General features: G+C 40.2%; 1 protein-coding gene across 10 annotated transcripts in view; it reads right to left on the bottom strand.

Annotated features, from left to right (window-relative positions):
- The window catches only part of ANKRD44 (ankyrin repeat domain 44), a 124,391-nt gene that overhangs the window by 28,856 nt on the left and 78,300 nt on the right, over positions 1 to 17,235 (bottom strand). For 6 of the 10 annotated variants that reach the window (XM_048953911.1, XM_048953906.1, XM_048953912.1 and 3 more), the window contains exons 10-16: positions 14,998 to 15,112; positions 11,638 to 11,720; positions 10,198 to 10,315; positions 7,742 to 7,810; positions 5,504 to 5,644; positions 2,643 to 2,726; positions 1,515 to 1,626 (exon numbers count right to left, since the gene is read on the bottom strand). In XM_048953911.1, the coding sequence (XP_048809868.1) occupies positions 1,515 to 1,626; positions 2,643 to 2,726; positions 5,504 to 5,644; positions 7,742 to 7,810; positions 10,198 to 10,315; positions 11,638 to 11,720; positions 14,998 to 15,112 (722 nt within the window). The remainder of the gene's footprint in view (positions 1 to 1,514; positions 1,627 to 2,642; positions 2,727 to 5,503; positions 5,645 to 7,741; positions 7,811 to 10,197; positions 10,316 to 11,637; positions 11,721 to 14,997; positions 15,113 to 17,235) is intronic. The other 4 variants (XM_048953910.1, XM_048953916.1, XM_048953907.1 and 1 more) reach the window with 3 other exon arrangements.

Genomic DNA, 17,235 nt, shown 5'->3' with positions numbered 1-17,235 from the left:
AGAAACACAACACCTCCAATACGTGCTGCACTCCCAGCTCTTGTATGTCTGGCATGCCTAAGTAACACTGAGAACTGACAGCAGGTTTGTAACTGCTATGTTGTGAGAAAATGTGTCCAGCAGCAAAAGAGACCTTTCCCTGTGCTTGCTCTGCACCTAGGGGCACACAAGGGCTACAATACCAGGTTGAAAGAGAAGACATTGTTGCAGACAGCTCTGCTCACACCAGTCCTGCAAGAATCTGGTGATAAGACAGAAGTGAGGCTGCAGTACACTCTGCTGTAGCCATACAAGCATAGGCTTGTACATTGCACCAAACAAACTACATACACGCCCTTCAAAGGCCAAGAACATTTGCTTTTGCTACAACTGCACAGTGCGTGCAGGAGAGGACTGCTCTGTCCCCAAGGGGCAGAGCCACATATGAGCAGCTCCAGGAGATGCCTCCCAACCAGGAAAGGCCGAACACCTGCCACAAGCAAAAAGAAGCAGTGGTCTTCCAAGTGTCCTAAATTATAATTGTGTGTGCAGGTGGGAGCTGAAAGGCTTTTAACCTGGAGCTGTGACCCAGGCTGGGCCAGCTGCAGGATCTCCCAGAGGTGGCAGCGACTGACAGAGCCGGTGCACGTGGGATGAAGGCAGCACATGTTTGTGCGTAAGTCCTCTTCAATTATTAAGTACTTTAACTCTTTAACAAGGAAAGAACAAACCAAACAGTGTAAAACACTGAACAGTGCACAGCACTCTTACTCAGGTCTGAACATCTATACAATTTTCTACCTTTTTTTTTTGTTTGTTTGTTTTTAAAGCAGAGCCTATTTATATCTGTGTTGGATCCCCCTGTATAACAAGCTGTTCAGGTAACATCCATTTTCACAGGATTTTTATGGATTTATTTACTTACAACCTCCACTCTACTATAAATGCTCACTGTGAGATCTCCCAAATCCAGTTTTTGACTGAACATTTTGGGCTTCTTGAGAGATGCAATTTCTAATCACTCAGGTGCAACAACAGTGGAAACACACCAACAAAGAAAACAGCCACATGGCCCACAAGGTTGATTATGGTTTATCAGCTTTGTCAGTGCTGCTATTGTTTCTTCAGAGGCAAAAACACAGTGTAGGTATGCAGCTAATAAAAGCTCTCAGCACACAAGCCTGATAATTGTGCACACACATCCCCACACACAGGGAACTACTCCTTATTACTGTCACAAACACTGGGAATATTTCCAATAGAGTAAAAAATAACCAGAGCTCCACTCATGTTCAACATTTAAGCACCAGCTTGTTGAACAAGGACTGGTTTAACAAAACTATCACGTCTTCAACATGTACCTGATTACTTATTAGTTCCACTTTACTAAGTTTATTGCAAGTTTTCACAGAACCATGAATTTGCAAAGGACTCAAATCATAAACTTGAGGTGAATTCACAATACTGGGACATTCATACACACACACATATCTGTATCAGTAGTTAAGAGACCTCTCAACCATCTGAGCGCTCACCAGTTCCAAACACTGCCGGTGTCCGTATGCAGCAGCATAATGCACAGTGTTGTACCCCTCTTTGTCTTGGATGGATGGATTGGCATCATTCTGTAGAAGGAACTCCAGACACCTGTGAACAATGCATTAGTTTAAATGAGAACTCTCAATATTTAGCAGATTTATCCCTCACTGCAAGTAGGAGTGGCACTGCAGACAAGCAGCCCATTCGGTGTCTCTAACACCACTTCAAAGCATTCACAGGTTTCCTTCCTTTTCACCAACTGCTTCCCACATTCAACTTTTTTTGTTTTGTTTTGTTAAACATAAGATCCCCCCTCATCTTTGAAGACCTTCCTAAATGTTAAACCCTACCTTTGCTGCTACTCTAGATTCCAAAATAGCCTTCTACTAAGAGACTGAAAGAAAACTCTGCCCCATGATGTAAACAGCCCATTTCAGAAAGCCAGAACTGCTATTATCTGCAAATTCTCTAACCACACTGTTGGCCTCCAACCACATACTACAGCAAAATAAAAATGGGATTTTACTGAGGTAATTTCCCAGCATGTATGTATATAAATATATTGTCTTCTTTCCCGGCATTTTTAAAATAATTTTTTCCAAAAGATCCCATATTTTCTTCTCAGCTCCTATCATTTTTTCTTACACCGCCAAGAAATCATCATCCTGTCATTATTATGTTCTTCAGTAACTTGTAATTGTTAGTGACTATAAGCCGTCATACAAAAAAGTGGATATTTAAAATGAGAAATAATCAATATGCAGCTATATGAAAATGCTAGTCCAAGCAAATACACTGAAGCAGCCATTAGCTAACTTATGTTTGCAACATACATACTCAATGCAAAGTATTAAAATAAAGCAGCGCATGTTACTGATGAATTATTAAATTATTGAAGCTGTTTATTTTCCATTAAGGAAGCCCAACAAGCACAGAAGCAGAAATATTAGGGAATATGCACATAAAAGAGAGTGCAGAGCTTTTTTTCCTCAGGTTAGCTCCCATTAAAGCCAAGCATCGTGTCTAGCAAAGCAATGAATGAGCAAAAGCAGGATGTAAGCTGTAGTGCAAAGCAATGGCTCTCTCCAGAAATGAAGTTTAACTTCTTTACTGACACCACTTACAATGCAGCTTCTTTTTCCTTCATTTCACTGGTTCTTTCAAGTTCTTCAGCATTTTCATGGGAGTTACCTAAAATATTCTTTCTTCTTGACATAAATGACAGAAAAATGCAACTTATTTTCAAAATATGAGTAATTTTGATGCAGTATGCTACCCATCCCCAATCTCCTTCACATGGAGTTGACCTCTTCCTAAAGTAAAAAGTTACATAAGTTTAGTGAGCGTACTACCTGGATCTGCAGATAATACATTTTGCAAACAACGCAGACAACAACAGCATGGAAGTTTATCATCTTCCAAGTGAGTGTCAAACAAAAAAGCCACCAGAGAATTCTGGTTCTATCAGGTACTGTTTAGTCACTAATACTGAATTAGTCTATCTTTAATCAGCTTTAGCTGTGTTGCTGACTCTTCTCACTTTCTGTGAAATGCCTTGGCAGCACTGTGAGATATCTCGGATTCCCAGATGTCTGGTCAGATTCTTTGGATTCTTCAAAATTGCTCAGCATGTCTTCATACTCCTGCACACCCGGATCATTTTTGGCATCTCTGTTTCCCAGCTGGATGGATGGCAGCCAGAAGATTGTGATCTGTGAGCTTATGAGCATGAGCCTTGGATTATGACTTTCCTTGGGCACCAAGGCCAACACAGAATGCATGCTTCCCAATTGCTAAGTACCATTACAGATCAGTACCTTGGAAGGTCTGAAGGACAGTTTGCTAAATTCAATCCCTATATAACACAGGTATTCCAGACTGAGTTTTGCACAATGCAGAATAATACATCTTTTCCTTATCAGGTCATTTCCCATATGTATTTCCAAGATTTGACTTTCTTTCTGTGGATGCTTACAGTAAGAGGCTGCTCCACAAATCTGAGGTCTGTTTTGTTTGATGTTCACTAACTCAAAAAGAAATCTTATTTATCAGTTAAAAAAATCCTAACATTGTAAACATATAGACAGTACTCATGTACCATGTTGAAGCAAGACACTCAACCTCAGAAAAGCCATTGGAAGTAACTGTACTGAGCATATTTTCAAACAGCTCACATAGCAAGTGAAAGCCATATCCACATTTACCTTCTGCTAACAATAAATTAGTGAGATCCCAATATAACATTCCCTGAACAGAGTAAGCTATCATCAGGAAAAACAATACATCCTCATAAACTTGAATAATCTATTTAATGTAAATGCCCATGTTGTTTCCCCTGCAGGAAAGGAGTATTTTCTGAAATCCATAAGCAACAACACTTACCAAATCAGCTGAAACATTGGACAACCTGGTTGCACAAAGACTTCTCTCTGATCATTAATTGCCCACATTCAAAGTTAAATGATTTTGAATAACCTTTGGACAAAGATTGTCCAACTTTGAGAGTTTGCCATTGTTCAGCAGAAAAAAATAAATATGCTGACCTACAAAATCACGGACTGTAAATAATATCTCATCTAACAAGGCTTCTTCCAAAACATCTCCAACAGGAAAATTTAATGAGAAGACAACATCAGAATCAATTTAGGTTTAGACTCTGAGGGCAAAGGTGGCCAAACATTCCTACCAATGCTCAGAGTCTGACTAAACCTAGATTTGTATTTATTTATTTATTAACTTTAAAGTTATCATTGGAAGCAACGGTACCCTAAAGTTAGCCAAAAGATTGTTTTCATGCAGGAGCATAATCTATAAATAGTCAAAAGCTGAAAATGCATACTGAATCACAATTCTCAACACCCCAGGGAACATCACACCCTGGCAAGCTTTAATTAGAAACAGCCAGTGGTGAAAGCCTTCATACAAGCCTATTCAGCATGCAACGCCAAGAACAGTCCTCTGAACATCCTGATGCCTTCTTACCAGTACCATTCTGGTTTTACATTGACGGGGCAGACATTTTTGATACCAGTAGTACCACAGCAAATGAAGCAAATGGTGAAGAAGCTACTGATGTACACCTATGGTATCCAAACCTCTGCTACGAGCTTAGGGAAAAGTCTTCCAAAAGTGCTTTTGGGGTGGTATTCTGCTGGGAATAAGCCATACTTTTTATGTTTCAGTTTGGTTTTTGTGCCCTCCTTTTAACCAGACCTCACTATATAAGAAACCAGGAAAATAGTTCCTGAGAGTCTGAAGGAAAGAGTCCCTATCAGTTTTAAGAGACAACTAACAGGATAACTGAGGCTGTTTCATGCAATATGTTATAGAAAAGAGATTGCCAAAATATGCAGAAACTCTATTCAGTAACCTCCAGATATTTAAGTTTTGCAGCTGTTTTCCCCTTCCAAACTTTTCTCAGAAGAACAGTTCTGCATTCTGCCAAAGGATATTCCCCAGGCCTCTCTCTCTTTAGTCTCTAGAAAGCAACCTATTTGGAAAAGCTAAGAGTTTTTATTAGCTCTGACAGTGGAGAGAGTGATGGGTAGATCTATCTTGCTTTTGCCAGAAAGTCTATCAGAATGGCCAACTATCACTGCAGTCCACCTGGGAAAACTCCTCCTACTGTCTCTTTTTCCATTCCTTCTGATGGACTTGGAAAGCAGACACAAAACTCTCTGAGCTTTCCCTTGTGAGGAAACTACACAGAAGAAGAAAGACAGTATGTAGCAAAAACAGTTCATTAGGACAGAGGGGCTGTAAAATCATGTGTTACTTCAAAGGTAAACTGCAGGGCTGAGGTGCCACATCACCTGAGGATCCAGATTACAGGCACAGCAGTTCAGTGTGGAGTTAATGTATACACCTGAGAGAAATTTCTGTGCCAGCCGGCTCATTTTTTTGGTTCAAATGGCACAGTCATGATGAGAATAGAACGTTTGATTTGGAAAAACACTGAACAAGGAACACAAACAGGCTCTCTTACTTTCGGTCCATGTCAGAAGCAGCAGCATAGTGCAAAGGGGTGCGTCCCCACTCATCAGTTTCATTAATATTGGCTCCTGTGGTCACCAGTGTCTCAATACAGTGGAAATGACAATTTGCAGCTGCGTAGTGCAAAGGTGTCCTAGAACAAAAGGGACAGTTTGTTACCTTGTATTCCAACACACACTGCTAAGGATAACAATAAACCTTAACTACCGCTGCATTCCTACAGACTTCCAGCAGTCAAAATCAGCACCTTACCTTACCGTGATGACATTCAAAGTTATGCAAATTTAACAAATTACTGTCTTACTAGGAAGTTTTGATACTCCTACCAAGCTTAAGAGCATACAGATCTGCATACATTCTGCATCTTGCAAGCAAACTGTTCCCAGCAACAGCCTCTGCTACTGTTCTGCATTCACACTACATTGCTTCAGCTGGGAGTCAGGGCAGAGCTCTCAGAGCCATACCAACTGAACAGAGTAAATGAGACTTTGTTATTCCCTCTCTTACAGTTGCCTTTCTTTTTTTAAAATAACACATATATAAACTTCTTTTTTAAGCCTAACTTGCATAGTAATATCATGAACTTTTTTTTCTTTATTAAGAGCACACACGATCAAAGCTTTAAAAGCTTTGGTTTCACTGCAGCCTGATAATCTACCTGCTGTACAGCACCCCTCAGCAGCACTGGCGATGTGAGCCTCAGCACCTCTGCCAAACCCAGCTCCTTGCTTTGGTTCTGCTCACTCCAGCTGCTCAGCATCAGCCCACAGAGGCAACAGCACTCCAGACAAAGAAACCACAGTTGGGATTCAGCTCCAAAATCAGCTCAGCGTGGGCAGGCTCAGCAGCACCAGAGGTGGATGGAGATGTGGGGGATCCCATCGCTGACGAATTCCAAAGCCCAAGAAGAGATCCATTGTGCAGGGAAGCTCAGCACACTCACTTCAAAGGCCAAATGTTACTCAGAGAGAGCTCGAATCATCAGAACAACTGCCAGCTGGGCTGAAACTTGCAAAGGCTCTATCGGCTACACAAAAATGCTCAACTAGTTAAAATTCTTTTGTCCCCTAAAACAATCTACTTGTATTTTGGTGGAGGATGTAAAAAACAAACACAAAAAATCAAGGACAGCTCTGCTTCACAGAAGAACACAGTAATTTTTATTGACATATCTGACACACTTCTACCAGGTATATTCAGAGGATGTGAATGATAATCACTGCTGTCTCTCTACCATGGAGTACTGCCCACAGTGCCTGAGCCACGCTGGACCCTTTCAACCATAGTTCCTTTATGCTAGTATAATGACAAAGCCATAAATCCTCCAAAAGAGTTCATCGGCCTCTGAAGCACCTGCGGCTTTTACTGTGTTTCCTCCAAAGAACCAGACATCCCAGCAGTAGTTAAGGAGAATTTCTGCAGTGCCTTAAGTTCAAACAGAGCTACTATCATCAGCCATTTAATGTGAATCACCTTACTGATCTAAAGCAACTGTGCATACATCCACCATGGTTTACAGCATCATAAGAAGCAGGAAACCCAAGGATGGGCCTCATTGCTACAGCTGAGGGTGGATGATACCATATCCACTATGGCTGCAGATCTATCAGTGTGTCATGGCACAGCCTGCTGCCACACAAGACACAATGTGCCAAACCAAATAGTGCTATTAAGTCAGCTACAGCTCTTCTCCCTTTCCAATTCCACCAGTAGGCTTTGGGGAACCTGGTTTGGAAAACATCTGCCTTGTTGAAAAACACAGAACAAAACACCAGACAGATATTCTGCAGCAATCAAAGACTGAAACCCATTTCTGGCATAGCAACACTCTTAACAACACTTCATATGGAGGAGAAAACAGTAAAAAAAACCGTAAAAGGGTAGGAAGCACATCAAATAGCAGCAGTCCTTCCCATCATAACCCAGGTGCTGACTTGGGCACATAAGCACAAGAATTCAGGCAATGAGAAAAGCAATAAGGAAAAAGAAAAACAGTGGTATTTTTAAAACAGAAAGCTCAAGAGGATGGGATGGCTTTTACGTATTTAATGAAGTCTGCACCTGTTTGTTTGGCATATAACTGTAGCAGCAGCTTTGCAGGGAATGTCAAACTCCTACTTTATTTTACTGCCATTGTTCATGGAACACATGATATCCAGACTGAGGCAGTCTTTCACCCTTGCCTGCTAGATTTCTTTTTTTTTTTAAGTGAGTTTCAGTATTTACATACCTCCCACGTTTGTCCTTCTTATTAAAATCTGCTCCACTGCTTTGCAAGAGTTTTATACATTCAACATTACTGAAAAGAGAAGAAAACCAAAGCATGAACAAAGCAGAAGCTTACATCTTGGTTGCCTCCCTCCCTCCATAAAGGAAAAAGTTCTTTTTTTTTTTTTTTTTTAAACTATTTGCAGTGCAAAATCAGGATATGAATAACTACAACCTGAAATCCAGTCACAGCAAACAGAAAGTGAAGTTTCAGAAATTATTTCCTTTGTTTCTAGAAAACCTCGGACTTCTGCAGAAGAAAAATTAATGTTCTGAAGAGAAAGCAGTAAATATGATTTGAATTCATTGCATCTGGAGATTTTCAAAGGGGGCTGCATTCTAACGCTTCCCACGCTGGAATGGTATTTTATGAGAAGACTTTTAAAGTTGGTGCTAGCTGATAAAATGCCAGTCTAATAATGAAGAGGTGACATTTAACGAAATCCACCCCCTCTTGCAAAGCTGCAATGGTGTGCTAAAATCCTGTTTACTTCAGTGAGATTCCATACAGAGTTACTTTTAGGTTTATTCTCAAATCATTTGTTGGCAATTGATAGATTTAAGCATGCCTTTATGTACTTTGCTGAATAAGGAGCATTAACTATCTAAAATGATTGTCACATTAACATTGCTTTTATATAAGCAGATGAGTTAGGCTCCATTGCTTTTCTCTTTTTTAATCTGTTGAAAGAATTCACCACATCCTAACTTCATCTCATTTAAAGCCAGGTGAGTTTTAATACAAAAATATAATAGCTGAATACTCATCTATTATGTAGTTCAAGAGAGTGAATGTATGACTCCAAGCTAGAAAACAACATAAAGAAGCATAGCACTTTCCAAGACTTCTTTGTCATTAACAGGGGCAATAAATCATTCTGTTCACAATCAAAATGAAATGAGCAAGCCTTAAAGTATGTCCTTTTCCTCAAGCCCATACAACTCCCATTAATGTAATGGGAGTAACAGGTATGTGCAAGGAAAAAAAAACAATGTTATTTGCATAGTTCCAACTCCAAGAAAAAAAAAAAAAGACTGGATGCAGAATGTCAGAATGTTGGCATAAGTTCATCCCTACTCAAAATTGCTATTCCATAAAATAACTGCACAACACTCATCACAACACACAAAAAATAGAAACATTTGTTAGTGATGACAATTGTAGTAAGCCACTGGAAATATACAGCTTATTTTCATAAGCCACTTTTGCTTCTTATGAAATTTCTCCTTCGCTCTCTTTTGGACTTTCAGATGGTTTTTATTATTCTTTTGGGTGCAGCCTTATGAAATGGGTAGTATCTGAAATGTACTATAAGAATCCCCATCAAAGCAAGGCTCACACCTCCTTCATTAATTAACAGAAGACAAGTATCAACAAGAATAATGCCATAAAAATAATACAACCAGCATTAGGATCTATTTCATTAGGTGTTTGTAATAATGACAATTTTGTGATATATGCCTTTTAATACACCAGGAAGAAAAACAACTTCCAGAAAGACTGTCAAGTATGCACTACAGATGACCATTTCTGCTTGCTATCATCACAGAGAATCCAAGGTGGTTCTAACCAAGGCTCCATTTCAGCTGTTTTCTGAGCCATAAAGTCCTCAGCAGAAGAGTCAAAACTCAATGTTTGCCAAACGTTTTGTGCATTTGCTATTTCACAGTGCTCCACTGACAGTAATTTGGAAATATATAACTGACTGGATGCTATATTTACGACATAAATTGATACATTTCAGCTTTCATTTGTTTTCATTCCCAGGCTCTGGGCAGAAATACATCATCCTGAAAGGATAGCAATCTTAGCTTTCTAATTTGGTGGGGCTTTTTAATTTCATTTTCAAACTTGCACCTGAGAATTGGGAGGGAGATGAGCTGCATTTGGACTCCGAGGATGCATGATCAAGTACAAGGCAGCAAACGTAAGTGCATACTCATGTTTACAGGCAAGAATGCAGCCCAAATGAGGAGGCTGGCAACAACTGCGCCAGCAGCATCTCAGGAGCCACACCTCCTCCTTACTCCACATTTTACTTTAGGAGCTGACAGTTTCCTACTGACTGACAGCCCTCACCAACAACCATGGCCAATACACGGATCTGGGTGAGTACACAGCACTCCTACCCAAACTGAAGCAGTTTTCACAGGGACGTGAGAAGGAAGTTTCACTCTGTGTCTGAAACTCACGCTTCAATCACAAGTCAGTTGTTTGTTGTGGAGATCAGACCATTTTCTTTGTTTTACAAGCAAGCAACATGAGCATGAGGACAGTGGCAAAATACCATCCCAGATGACCCAAATTTGACATTTCTGGCTGGCACAGCTGAATTGGTATGCCCCAAATCTGCAATGGAACTACAGAATAACTTGTAACAGCTGGTCTGTGTATATTCTGTAGTCACAATTACTCACCCTCCTGCAGCGGCAGCGTGGAGGCACGTTCTTCCAAAACTATCAGGGGTGTCTATTTCAAAGCCTGCAGACAGCACGTGCTCATTACTAAACAAGGACACTATGCTATACTTTTGTCCTAGTTAAACCACAAGAAACATTGCAGAGACAGAAAAATCAGTTAGTTAGAAAAAAAACAGAACACAAGCAACTACAGTCAGAAAAAGGTTGTCACGGAAATGGCGAGCAACTGCTCCACTTTGGCAGCTCTATAAAAAGAGCTGCAAAGTCAACGAGAATTTAGTTCCACATCCAGCTCTGCACCACATCCCTACTGAAAAGCATGTGGCAGGCAGGAGGCAGATAGTTGAGAGAACTGCGACAGCAGGACATGAAGACAGAAAACATGAAGAAAGAAGAAAAACCACAGAGTCAGCCTGAACACGAAACAGGGCCAATTCTAGTGTGTGTGGTTTTTAGACCGGCTTTAGTTTTTGGAAAGAGGCTTCCAGGAGCATGCAGGGATAGTCATAAAGATGCACAAGGCCCAAAAGCATGGCAGTGGTAACTGTGGTCACCCAGAGGTTTTGTTCTCCTTCCTGATCTGGTGGTCAAGGTCAAAGTATACCAGTAAAGGGTATATAATTAGTATTTTTCACATCTTTTTTACACTCTACAGGACTCATACTTATGGGGAAAAAAAAAAGTAGCTGTAGGACATTTTGTACAATAAGCAATGAAACAATTTTTTTTTATTTTTTATTTTTTTAGGAAAGAAAATGATCTGCCCTGTTTTTAAATGGGTTTTTGTTTTATCTATTTATTTATTTATTTTTAACACAGATGAACTCTTGCCTGGAAAAAAAAGAGATTTGGCCTCTGATAACTGCCCCTTTTAATACAGTTGGGTCAGCAAACTCCTGCTGTTTTTGCATTGGGCTCTGATGAAGAACCCAGGACTGTTCTTCAGACATGGCACCTTCACTAAGCTTCCTCTCTTGTGCACATCGAATTCTGGCCAGCCTCACTCCTATACTCTGATCAGACTGTGAAACACACTTTAGCTGTAACTAAGATACACCATTATCAGTACGATGGCACAACTTGAAGCCTGCACTTGCACAAGGAGGTAATTTCTTGAGGCAATTCATTGTGAACAAAATGAAAAGAACAAAACTGACACTCATACTCCAATAATTTAGAAAAGGGTCCCAAGCTTTCTCCTTCTCCCCGGTATAAAAACTCTGTGTCTGCCAGGAAAAAAGGGCTTTGTGCATGAACAATCCAGGATGCAAAGAATTACCAGCATGTCATTAGGAAAACCCTGTGCACGCCGTACACCACACCAGGCAGCAGCACAGAAAGTCTTTCATTTCAACAGTTCACAACAAAGAGCATAAAGGGGCTGTAAGCTGCACAGATACATTATTGAGCTCCACCAACACTGCTACAGTTACTTACCCGAGGACAACAATTTCCTACAGCAATCTGAGTGTGCGTTCAATGCTGCAAGGTGCAGAGGAAACATGTTGTGGATCCCACACCTGAAAGGCACAACAGCCTCATGAGATAGGGTCTTGTAAAAATACAGGTGGCATACAAACACTGCACGTGAAAAGGTCCTTCCAAAGAGGCCGCATTCTTGATCCTGCCTTGCTAATTTTATCTCTATTTCCTTACTATCCCGCTCAGGAGTTAAAATCAATTCTGATACAGAAAAATCTTGGCACTATGCTTTGAACAGAATGCAGGAGGAAGGTTTCTAAAAATGTGAAATGAAAGCTTCTGTAAGGGGGATAGCGAGGGAGCAGAGTCAATCTCCCAGTGGGGGATACATAGATTTGTTCATCAGCTATGTATATTGCAATGGCACTCTGAGGGTAGAAGTAAATACCAAAAGCTTTTCTGCATTATTTCTGGAACCCATTTGTACAGTTGTTATCTTGCTTTACATAACTCTCACTTGGGTTTTCAAAAGCTTCCTTTTCTTCCCTCACCACAGGGCTGGAGCACCAGATGACATCTCTTCATGCTTTCCTTTAGAGCTCTGTGACACTTAGGTTTTCCTCCCACTCCCAAACAACTGACCATCTAACCCTGTTTGCTCCAGCTACTGTCCCTACACATTCTTTCACTCTCCCTTCCCTTTGCATACATGACCCTCCTTTCAATTACACTATGAACTCCTCAGAGCAGACATATTGGGTCAAACAAGGAAAACCAAAGCAAAACAAAAAAGCAGACACCAATTATTAAGCTAAATCTGTATCAGGCAGTCACATTCATTTTTCAACAAGCTGAGCACTCAGCAGCTGTTACTGGCACCCACGAATCATCCCAGCTCAGCCCCTGAACATGCCACCATTCACCATCTTAGAAGATTTCTTAGCTTAGACATCTTGGCTTCTGCCACTTAGCGCCGTGTTTTGTGCAAAGTATACAGTTATTCTAGAAATGCTATTGCAGGCAGTCCTCCAACTGCATACAAACACGGAACCTTAAACCAACCATCTCACCAAGATTATAATCTAGTGCCTGCTTCAGCAGATACATTTTTGGAACATGACAAACACTTGAACAGCAGCAGATGGATTCCTATTGAGAATACAGTTGGCGGATGGAAAGCACCATCACCTCACGGAAGATTTTAGATATGGACAGAAGACAAACTAACCTTTTTTCCTGTAAGGCTCACCATAAATCATAATTACTAATGATACTTTAAACAAAGAAGCGTGAATGTTAATAAAGCTGCCTCGTTCTCACCAATGTTTTACACATATGTATTTAACCAATACTGATTTATTTTTAAAAACATCATTCTTTTCAGAAGCCACAGTTCCATCCTTCCTCTGTCTTCACATTAAATTTGTCCTCCTTGGTGCTTTTCTACACTAAGAAGCAAAAAGGGGCGCTACACACATTTTAATTTTGCCAGTGTTCACCATCTACATTTTAGAGTCAATCTCTTTAAAAACGATCTGGCAGTCTGTTCTTTTAAAGGAAACAGCACAAGCTCCACTGAGCTGATGCATCTGTATAAACAGGTTGCAATTCTTTTTTAACTGTGGAGTCATTTATTTAAGCCAACACTGGACACTCTGTCTTGCCATATTTCTTCCTACACCCATTTCCCTCCATCTCCTCCTCCACGCAGTTTTATCTCAAGCAATATTTTTCATCTTTTAGGTCAAGATTTCCACCCAGCACGTGTTTTGGCTGGTTTCCATCGAAATACACCATCTGCACATCTGCTAACCAGCCATGCTTCAACAGCACTGTTCACAGTGGTTCCTCCCACCTCTTACATACCTTCTCCTTAAAACACAACTGCCTCAAAGATTGACTGAGCTGTATGCTGTTGTTGCTAGCAATGTTCTGAAGTTTTCTTTTTCAAAACCAGTTTGGGGAGCTCAGCTAGAGCTATTTACATGCAGTGCATACAAAAGCTCACTCCTAGTGTTTCAGTGCTCCTGGCTGAGCATCACTTGGACCTGCCAGGGATTTCTGAGACAAATTCTTATTTCACTCATTTTTGTTGCTGGAAGAAGCAATTCATTTTATCAGTGTTCCAGGCACTTGAGTGGAATACAGACATTTTGAGTTGGATAACCTTAAGTCCGAGAGCGTGCTACTCCACTGCAGCTCATTTTACATCAAACCTCAAGAAAAGAGGCAGATGGAAGTTTACTGTACCAGAGAAAAAGCTAGCAAAAGTATACCCTGATTTAGACACTAAGATCTTTGTATTGGCTATGTTAATATGACATTAACTGCAAACTAAAGAATTTTATTATCTGTGCCCATTGAAGATCTGTCCCACCTTCCAAGTTTAAACAGAGACAGCCATACTTTATGCAGAAATATGGGCAAACATATCTCTTTCTTAAACATCCTCAAACATCAATCAGAGAGAGCTGCAAGAACTTTCAAAACTAAAACAAGCTAATTTAAATCTGCAAACAGGTTTTCCTAGGTAAGTCAAGAGAGGTCACTGACTTCTGCAGTGCTTTAGAGATCGAAAACTTAAATTTTATTGTGGAAATACGCAGCTGGTAGCCGAAAAATTATATTTATGTAATCAGATGCCACTGCAAACATCCAGTATAGGTATCTCATGGCATAGCATTACTCTTTTCTTACACTACTTTGTTATTCCAGGTTTGCTGTTTTCTTTTGACAGGCCATTAGACTAACAATATTTAGCAATCTGTGTCCGACTATCAACTTCTTGTCCCATTATTCATTAAAAAAAGCCCTAAAATCACGAATCAGAAAAAAAAACCTGTCCTACTATTTCAGTCATGTGGCTACCAAAATCAACACAGGATCTAAATTTATACTGAGCTCAGGCTTAGTAACATCTGCTTTGTAGTACTGCAATTCTATTGATTATCCTTTGTCTCATCAAAAGACACAAGATAACAGAACTGTCACTGCATGTAACATGCCATTATAACACCAATTTAAATGCTATGGACATAATTCCCTTGGAAAGTATTTGAAATTTTTCCAATTATGTTTCTTAGACAAAGTTTTTGCTAGGGACTTTATGGACTGTGATCAAGATGCACTTTCATATACACCCTGTATCGATAACCCTTCAGAAAAATAGGCAGTGCTGGTACTACTTGCAACCATATAACTGCGCAAAGAGCTTAGCATGGTTTCTTTCTTTCCACCTGCCTAATCATTTAATATTTTAGTGAAGCGTAGAGCTAATGCATTTATCCATCTTCACCTCAGAAGGTGAGGAATACCTATGTTTCCCAACACCAGATATAGCATTAGATCATTGGAGGCTCCACTGCAGCCACCTACTTGGCAGTATCAGCTCCGCTGGTTATGAGGGTGTTAATCAATAGCTCGTGTCCATATCTTGCAGCCACGTGCAATGGGGTGTTACCATCCTTATCAACACAGTCGATTTCTCCTCCTGCAAGAAATATTTTCAGACAGTTTAATACCCAAAGATTAAGTCTGAACCTGTGCCTACAAATGCTATTTCTCCCCAGTGAATGCAGCAAAATCAAGCCACTGAATTTCAAAGAATGAGATCGGTACACAGTGAGCCATCAGCTGTCAGCCATGGTACTGACCATGGTTCAACAGCAGTGCTCTCAACTCCTTGTCCAGCTTCAGTGGGGAAGCATGGTGGGGAACAGGCAGTGAGCACGATGACATATGACTAACATTTAATCATTAGAAACTGCTACACAGTGCTTATGTAGACCTTTTCCTGTTGCAGTTTATGCCTGTCATCTCATGTTTTATCCTCAAACAGGAAAAACTGATTGTTTCTTTCTTCTCTGCTACAGCTTTTGACGCATGCAAAGATTGCTATCAAGTCCCTGCTTTCATTTTTGGATTGAGCAACTTTTGCTCTTTCAGTCTCTCTTTGTAAATTAGGTTTGCTGTAATTCAACCATCCTTGTCCTTCCCCCAGTTCTCTCCAGCTGGCCCACATCCTTCTGAAAGGAAAATGTCAAAAGCCAGAAACAGTACTACAGCTGATGTCTACCAACGCTGAGCAAAAGGATTACTTCATGCCTGCTGGCTATGCTCCTATCTACACACTCCTGTACCTTTATGCTTTTTTCCTCTACTTTTCTTCTTGGCAACACCACGGCATTGTTGACGCGCATTTGGTTTCCGATCCTCTGCAAACACCAAATCCTTTCTTGAGGAAATGTCACCCACTCAGCTTTTGCCATTCTGTATTTATTTAACTGATATCCCTGCCTGTGTTGTATCTCTCCTTTGCATTATTTTCATCACAACTTTTCCCCAATTTCAAGGGCTCATTTTCAACTCCAGCTTCTGCCAGAAAAACAGTCTCTCCTAACTTCATGTTTTCTCTGAATATTAAAAGCACACTTCATATTCCATCATCCAAGCTGTTAACAAAAATACTGGATAGTATACCAGACCCAGGAGGGAAGCTGAAAGATCTCATTATACCTTCTATGTCAACAGTGATCCATTTATTATTACTAATGTCCGAGTGTAGTTTTTCTAGCTGTTATGCATCTACACAATAATATTTTCATTTAGACCTTATTTCATTAGTTTTCTGTGTGAATACTTCGTGAAATTAGGTAAAAGTCTTGCTAAAATGAGGATATGGTAATATTTACTGCATTTCCACTATGCAAATGAGATAACAGGCAAAAACTACAGCAAGAAAAGTTCTAGTGAAATGCTATGAGGAATTTTCTGATGGTAAATAAAGGCTAGCAAAATGCTGGAACAGAGATACTGCAGTTAGATGAGATTGCAACTTTGGGATTGTAGTTAAACAAAGAAAGAGGAAAACAGAAACAAATAAAAGAAAACAGACTGTCCTGTCCAGTATAATGACCAAAACAAATACAAGCAAACAATCGGTATTAGCAGCCTCTGTTAGTCAGAAGGCAGGCCTCTGTCAGATCTCCAACAATAATATTTGCTATATGCTCTAGTATTTTTGGGCAAAAGAGATATTTAATGAGTGTGACAGGTAATTACAAGCTCTGGAATCTACTCATGGCTATGCCAAAATAAACAAAGCGGTGCTGGTCCACCCTGCAGTGTATTTATTCAGCACTTAGTGAAGACAGTGATAAGATGTGCAGGTAAGGGAGGTAAGACAAGTACAGCTGTTGAGTGGTGGCATAGAGAAAACAGCGTGGGCTCTAAAAGCACCACAGCTCTCAAGGGAGGATAACCAGAACTTTTTACTCCTTTAATCATTTGAAAAAGCTAGCTATGCCTTCCTCTCATCATATGAAATATCCTAAACAGAGCTCTTAACTCTTATTAGCAGGTTGACAAAACTGCTGATCACAAAAGATCAGTCATTTCATCGTCAGCTAGAGGAAGACTGAATTTTGTTTAGAACTAAGAGTTGCCACTTATGGTGACACTGTAAAAGGAAACCTGTAAACGCAGCTCATACTCAGAATTTGATGCAGAGCTGAACACCATTCAGAGAAGTTCTTTGGCATTCTGGGTCAGAAAACCAAAAATTCCCACCCAAGAAATGCCTACTCTTTGGGAGAGTTATTGAACAGACATTGA

Source organism: Lagopus muta, chromosome 8, assembly GCF_023343835.1.
Source record: "Lagopus muta isolate bLagMut1 chromosome 8, bLagMut1 primary, whole genome shotgun sequence".
NCBI lineage: Eukaryota > Metazoa > Chordata > Aves > Galliformes > Phasianidae > Lagopus > Lagopus muta.
This window is presented reverse-complemented; position numbering and strand designations above follow the sequence as displayed.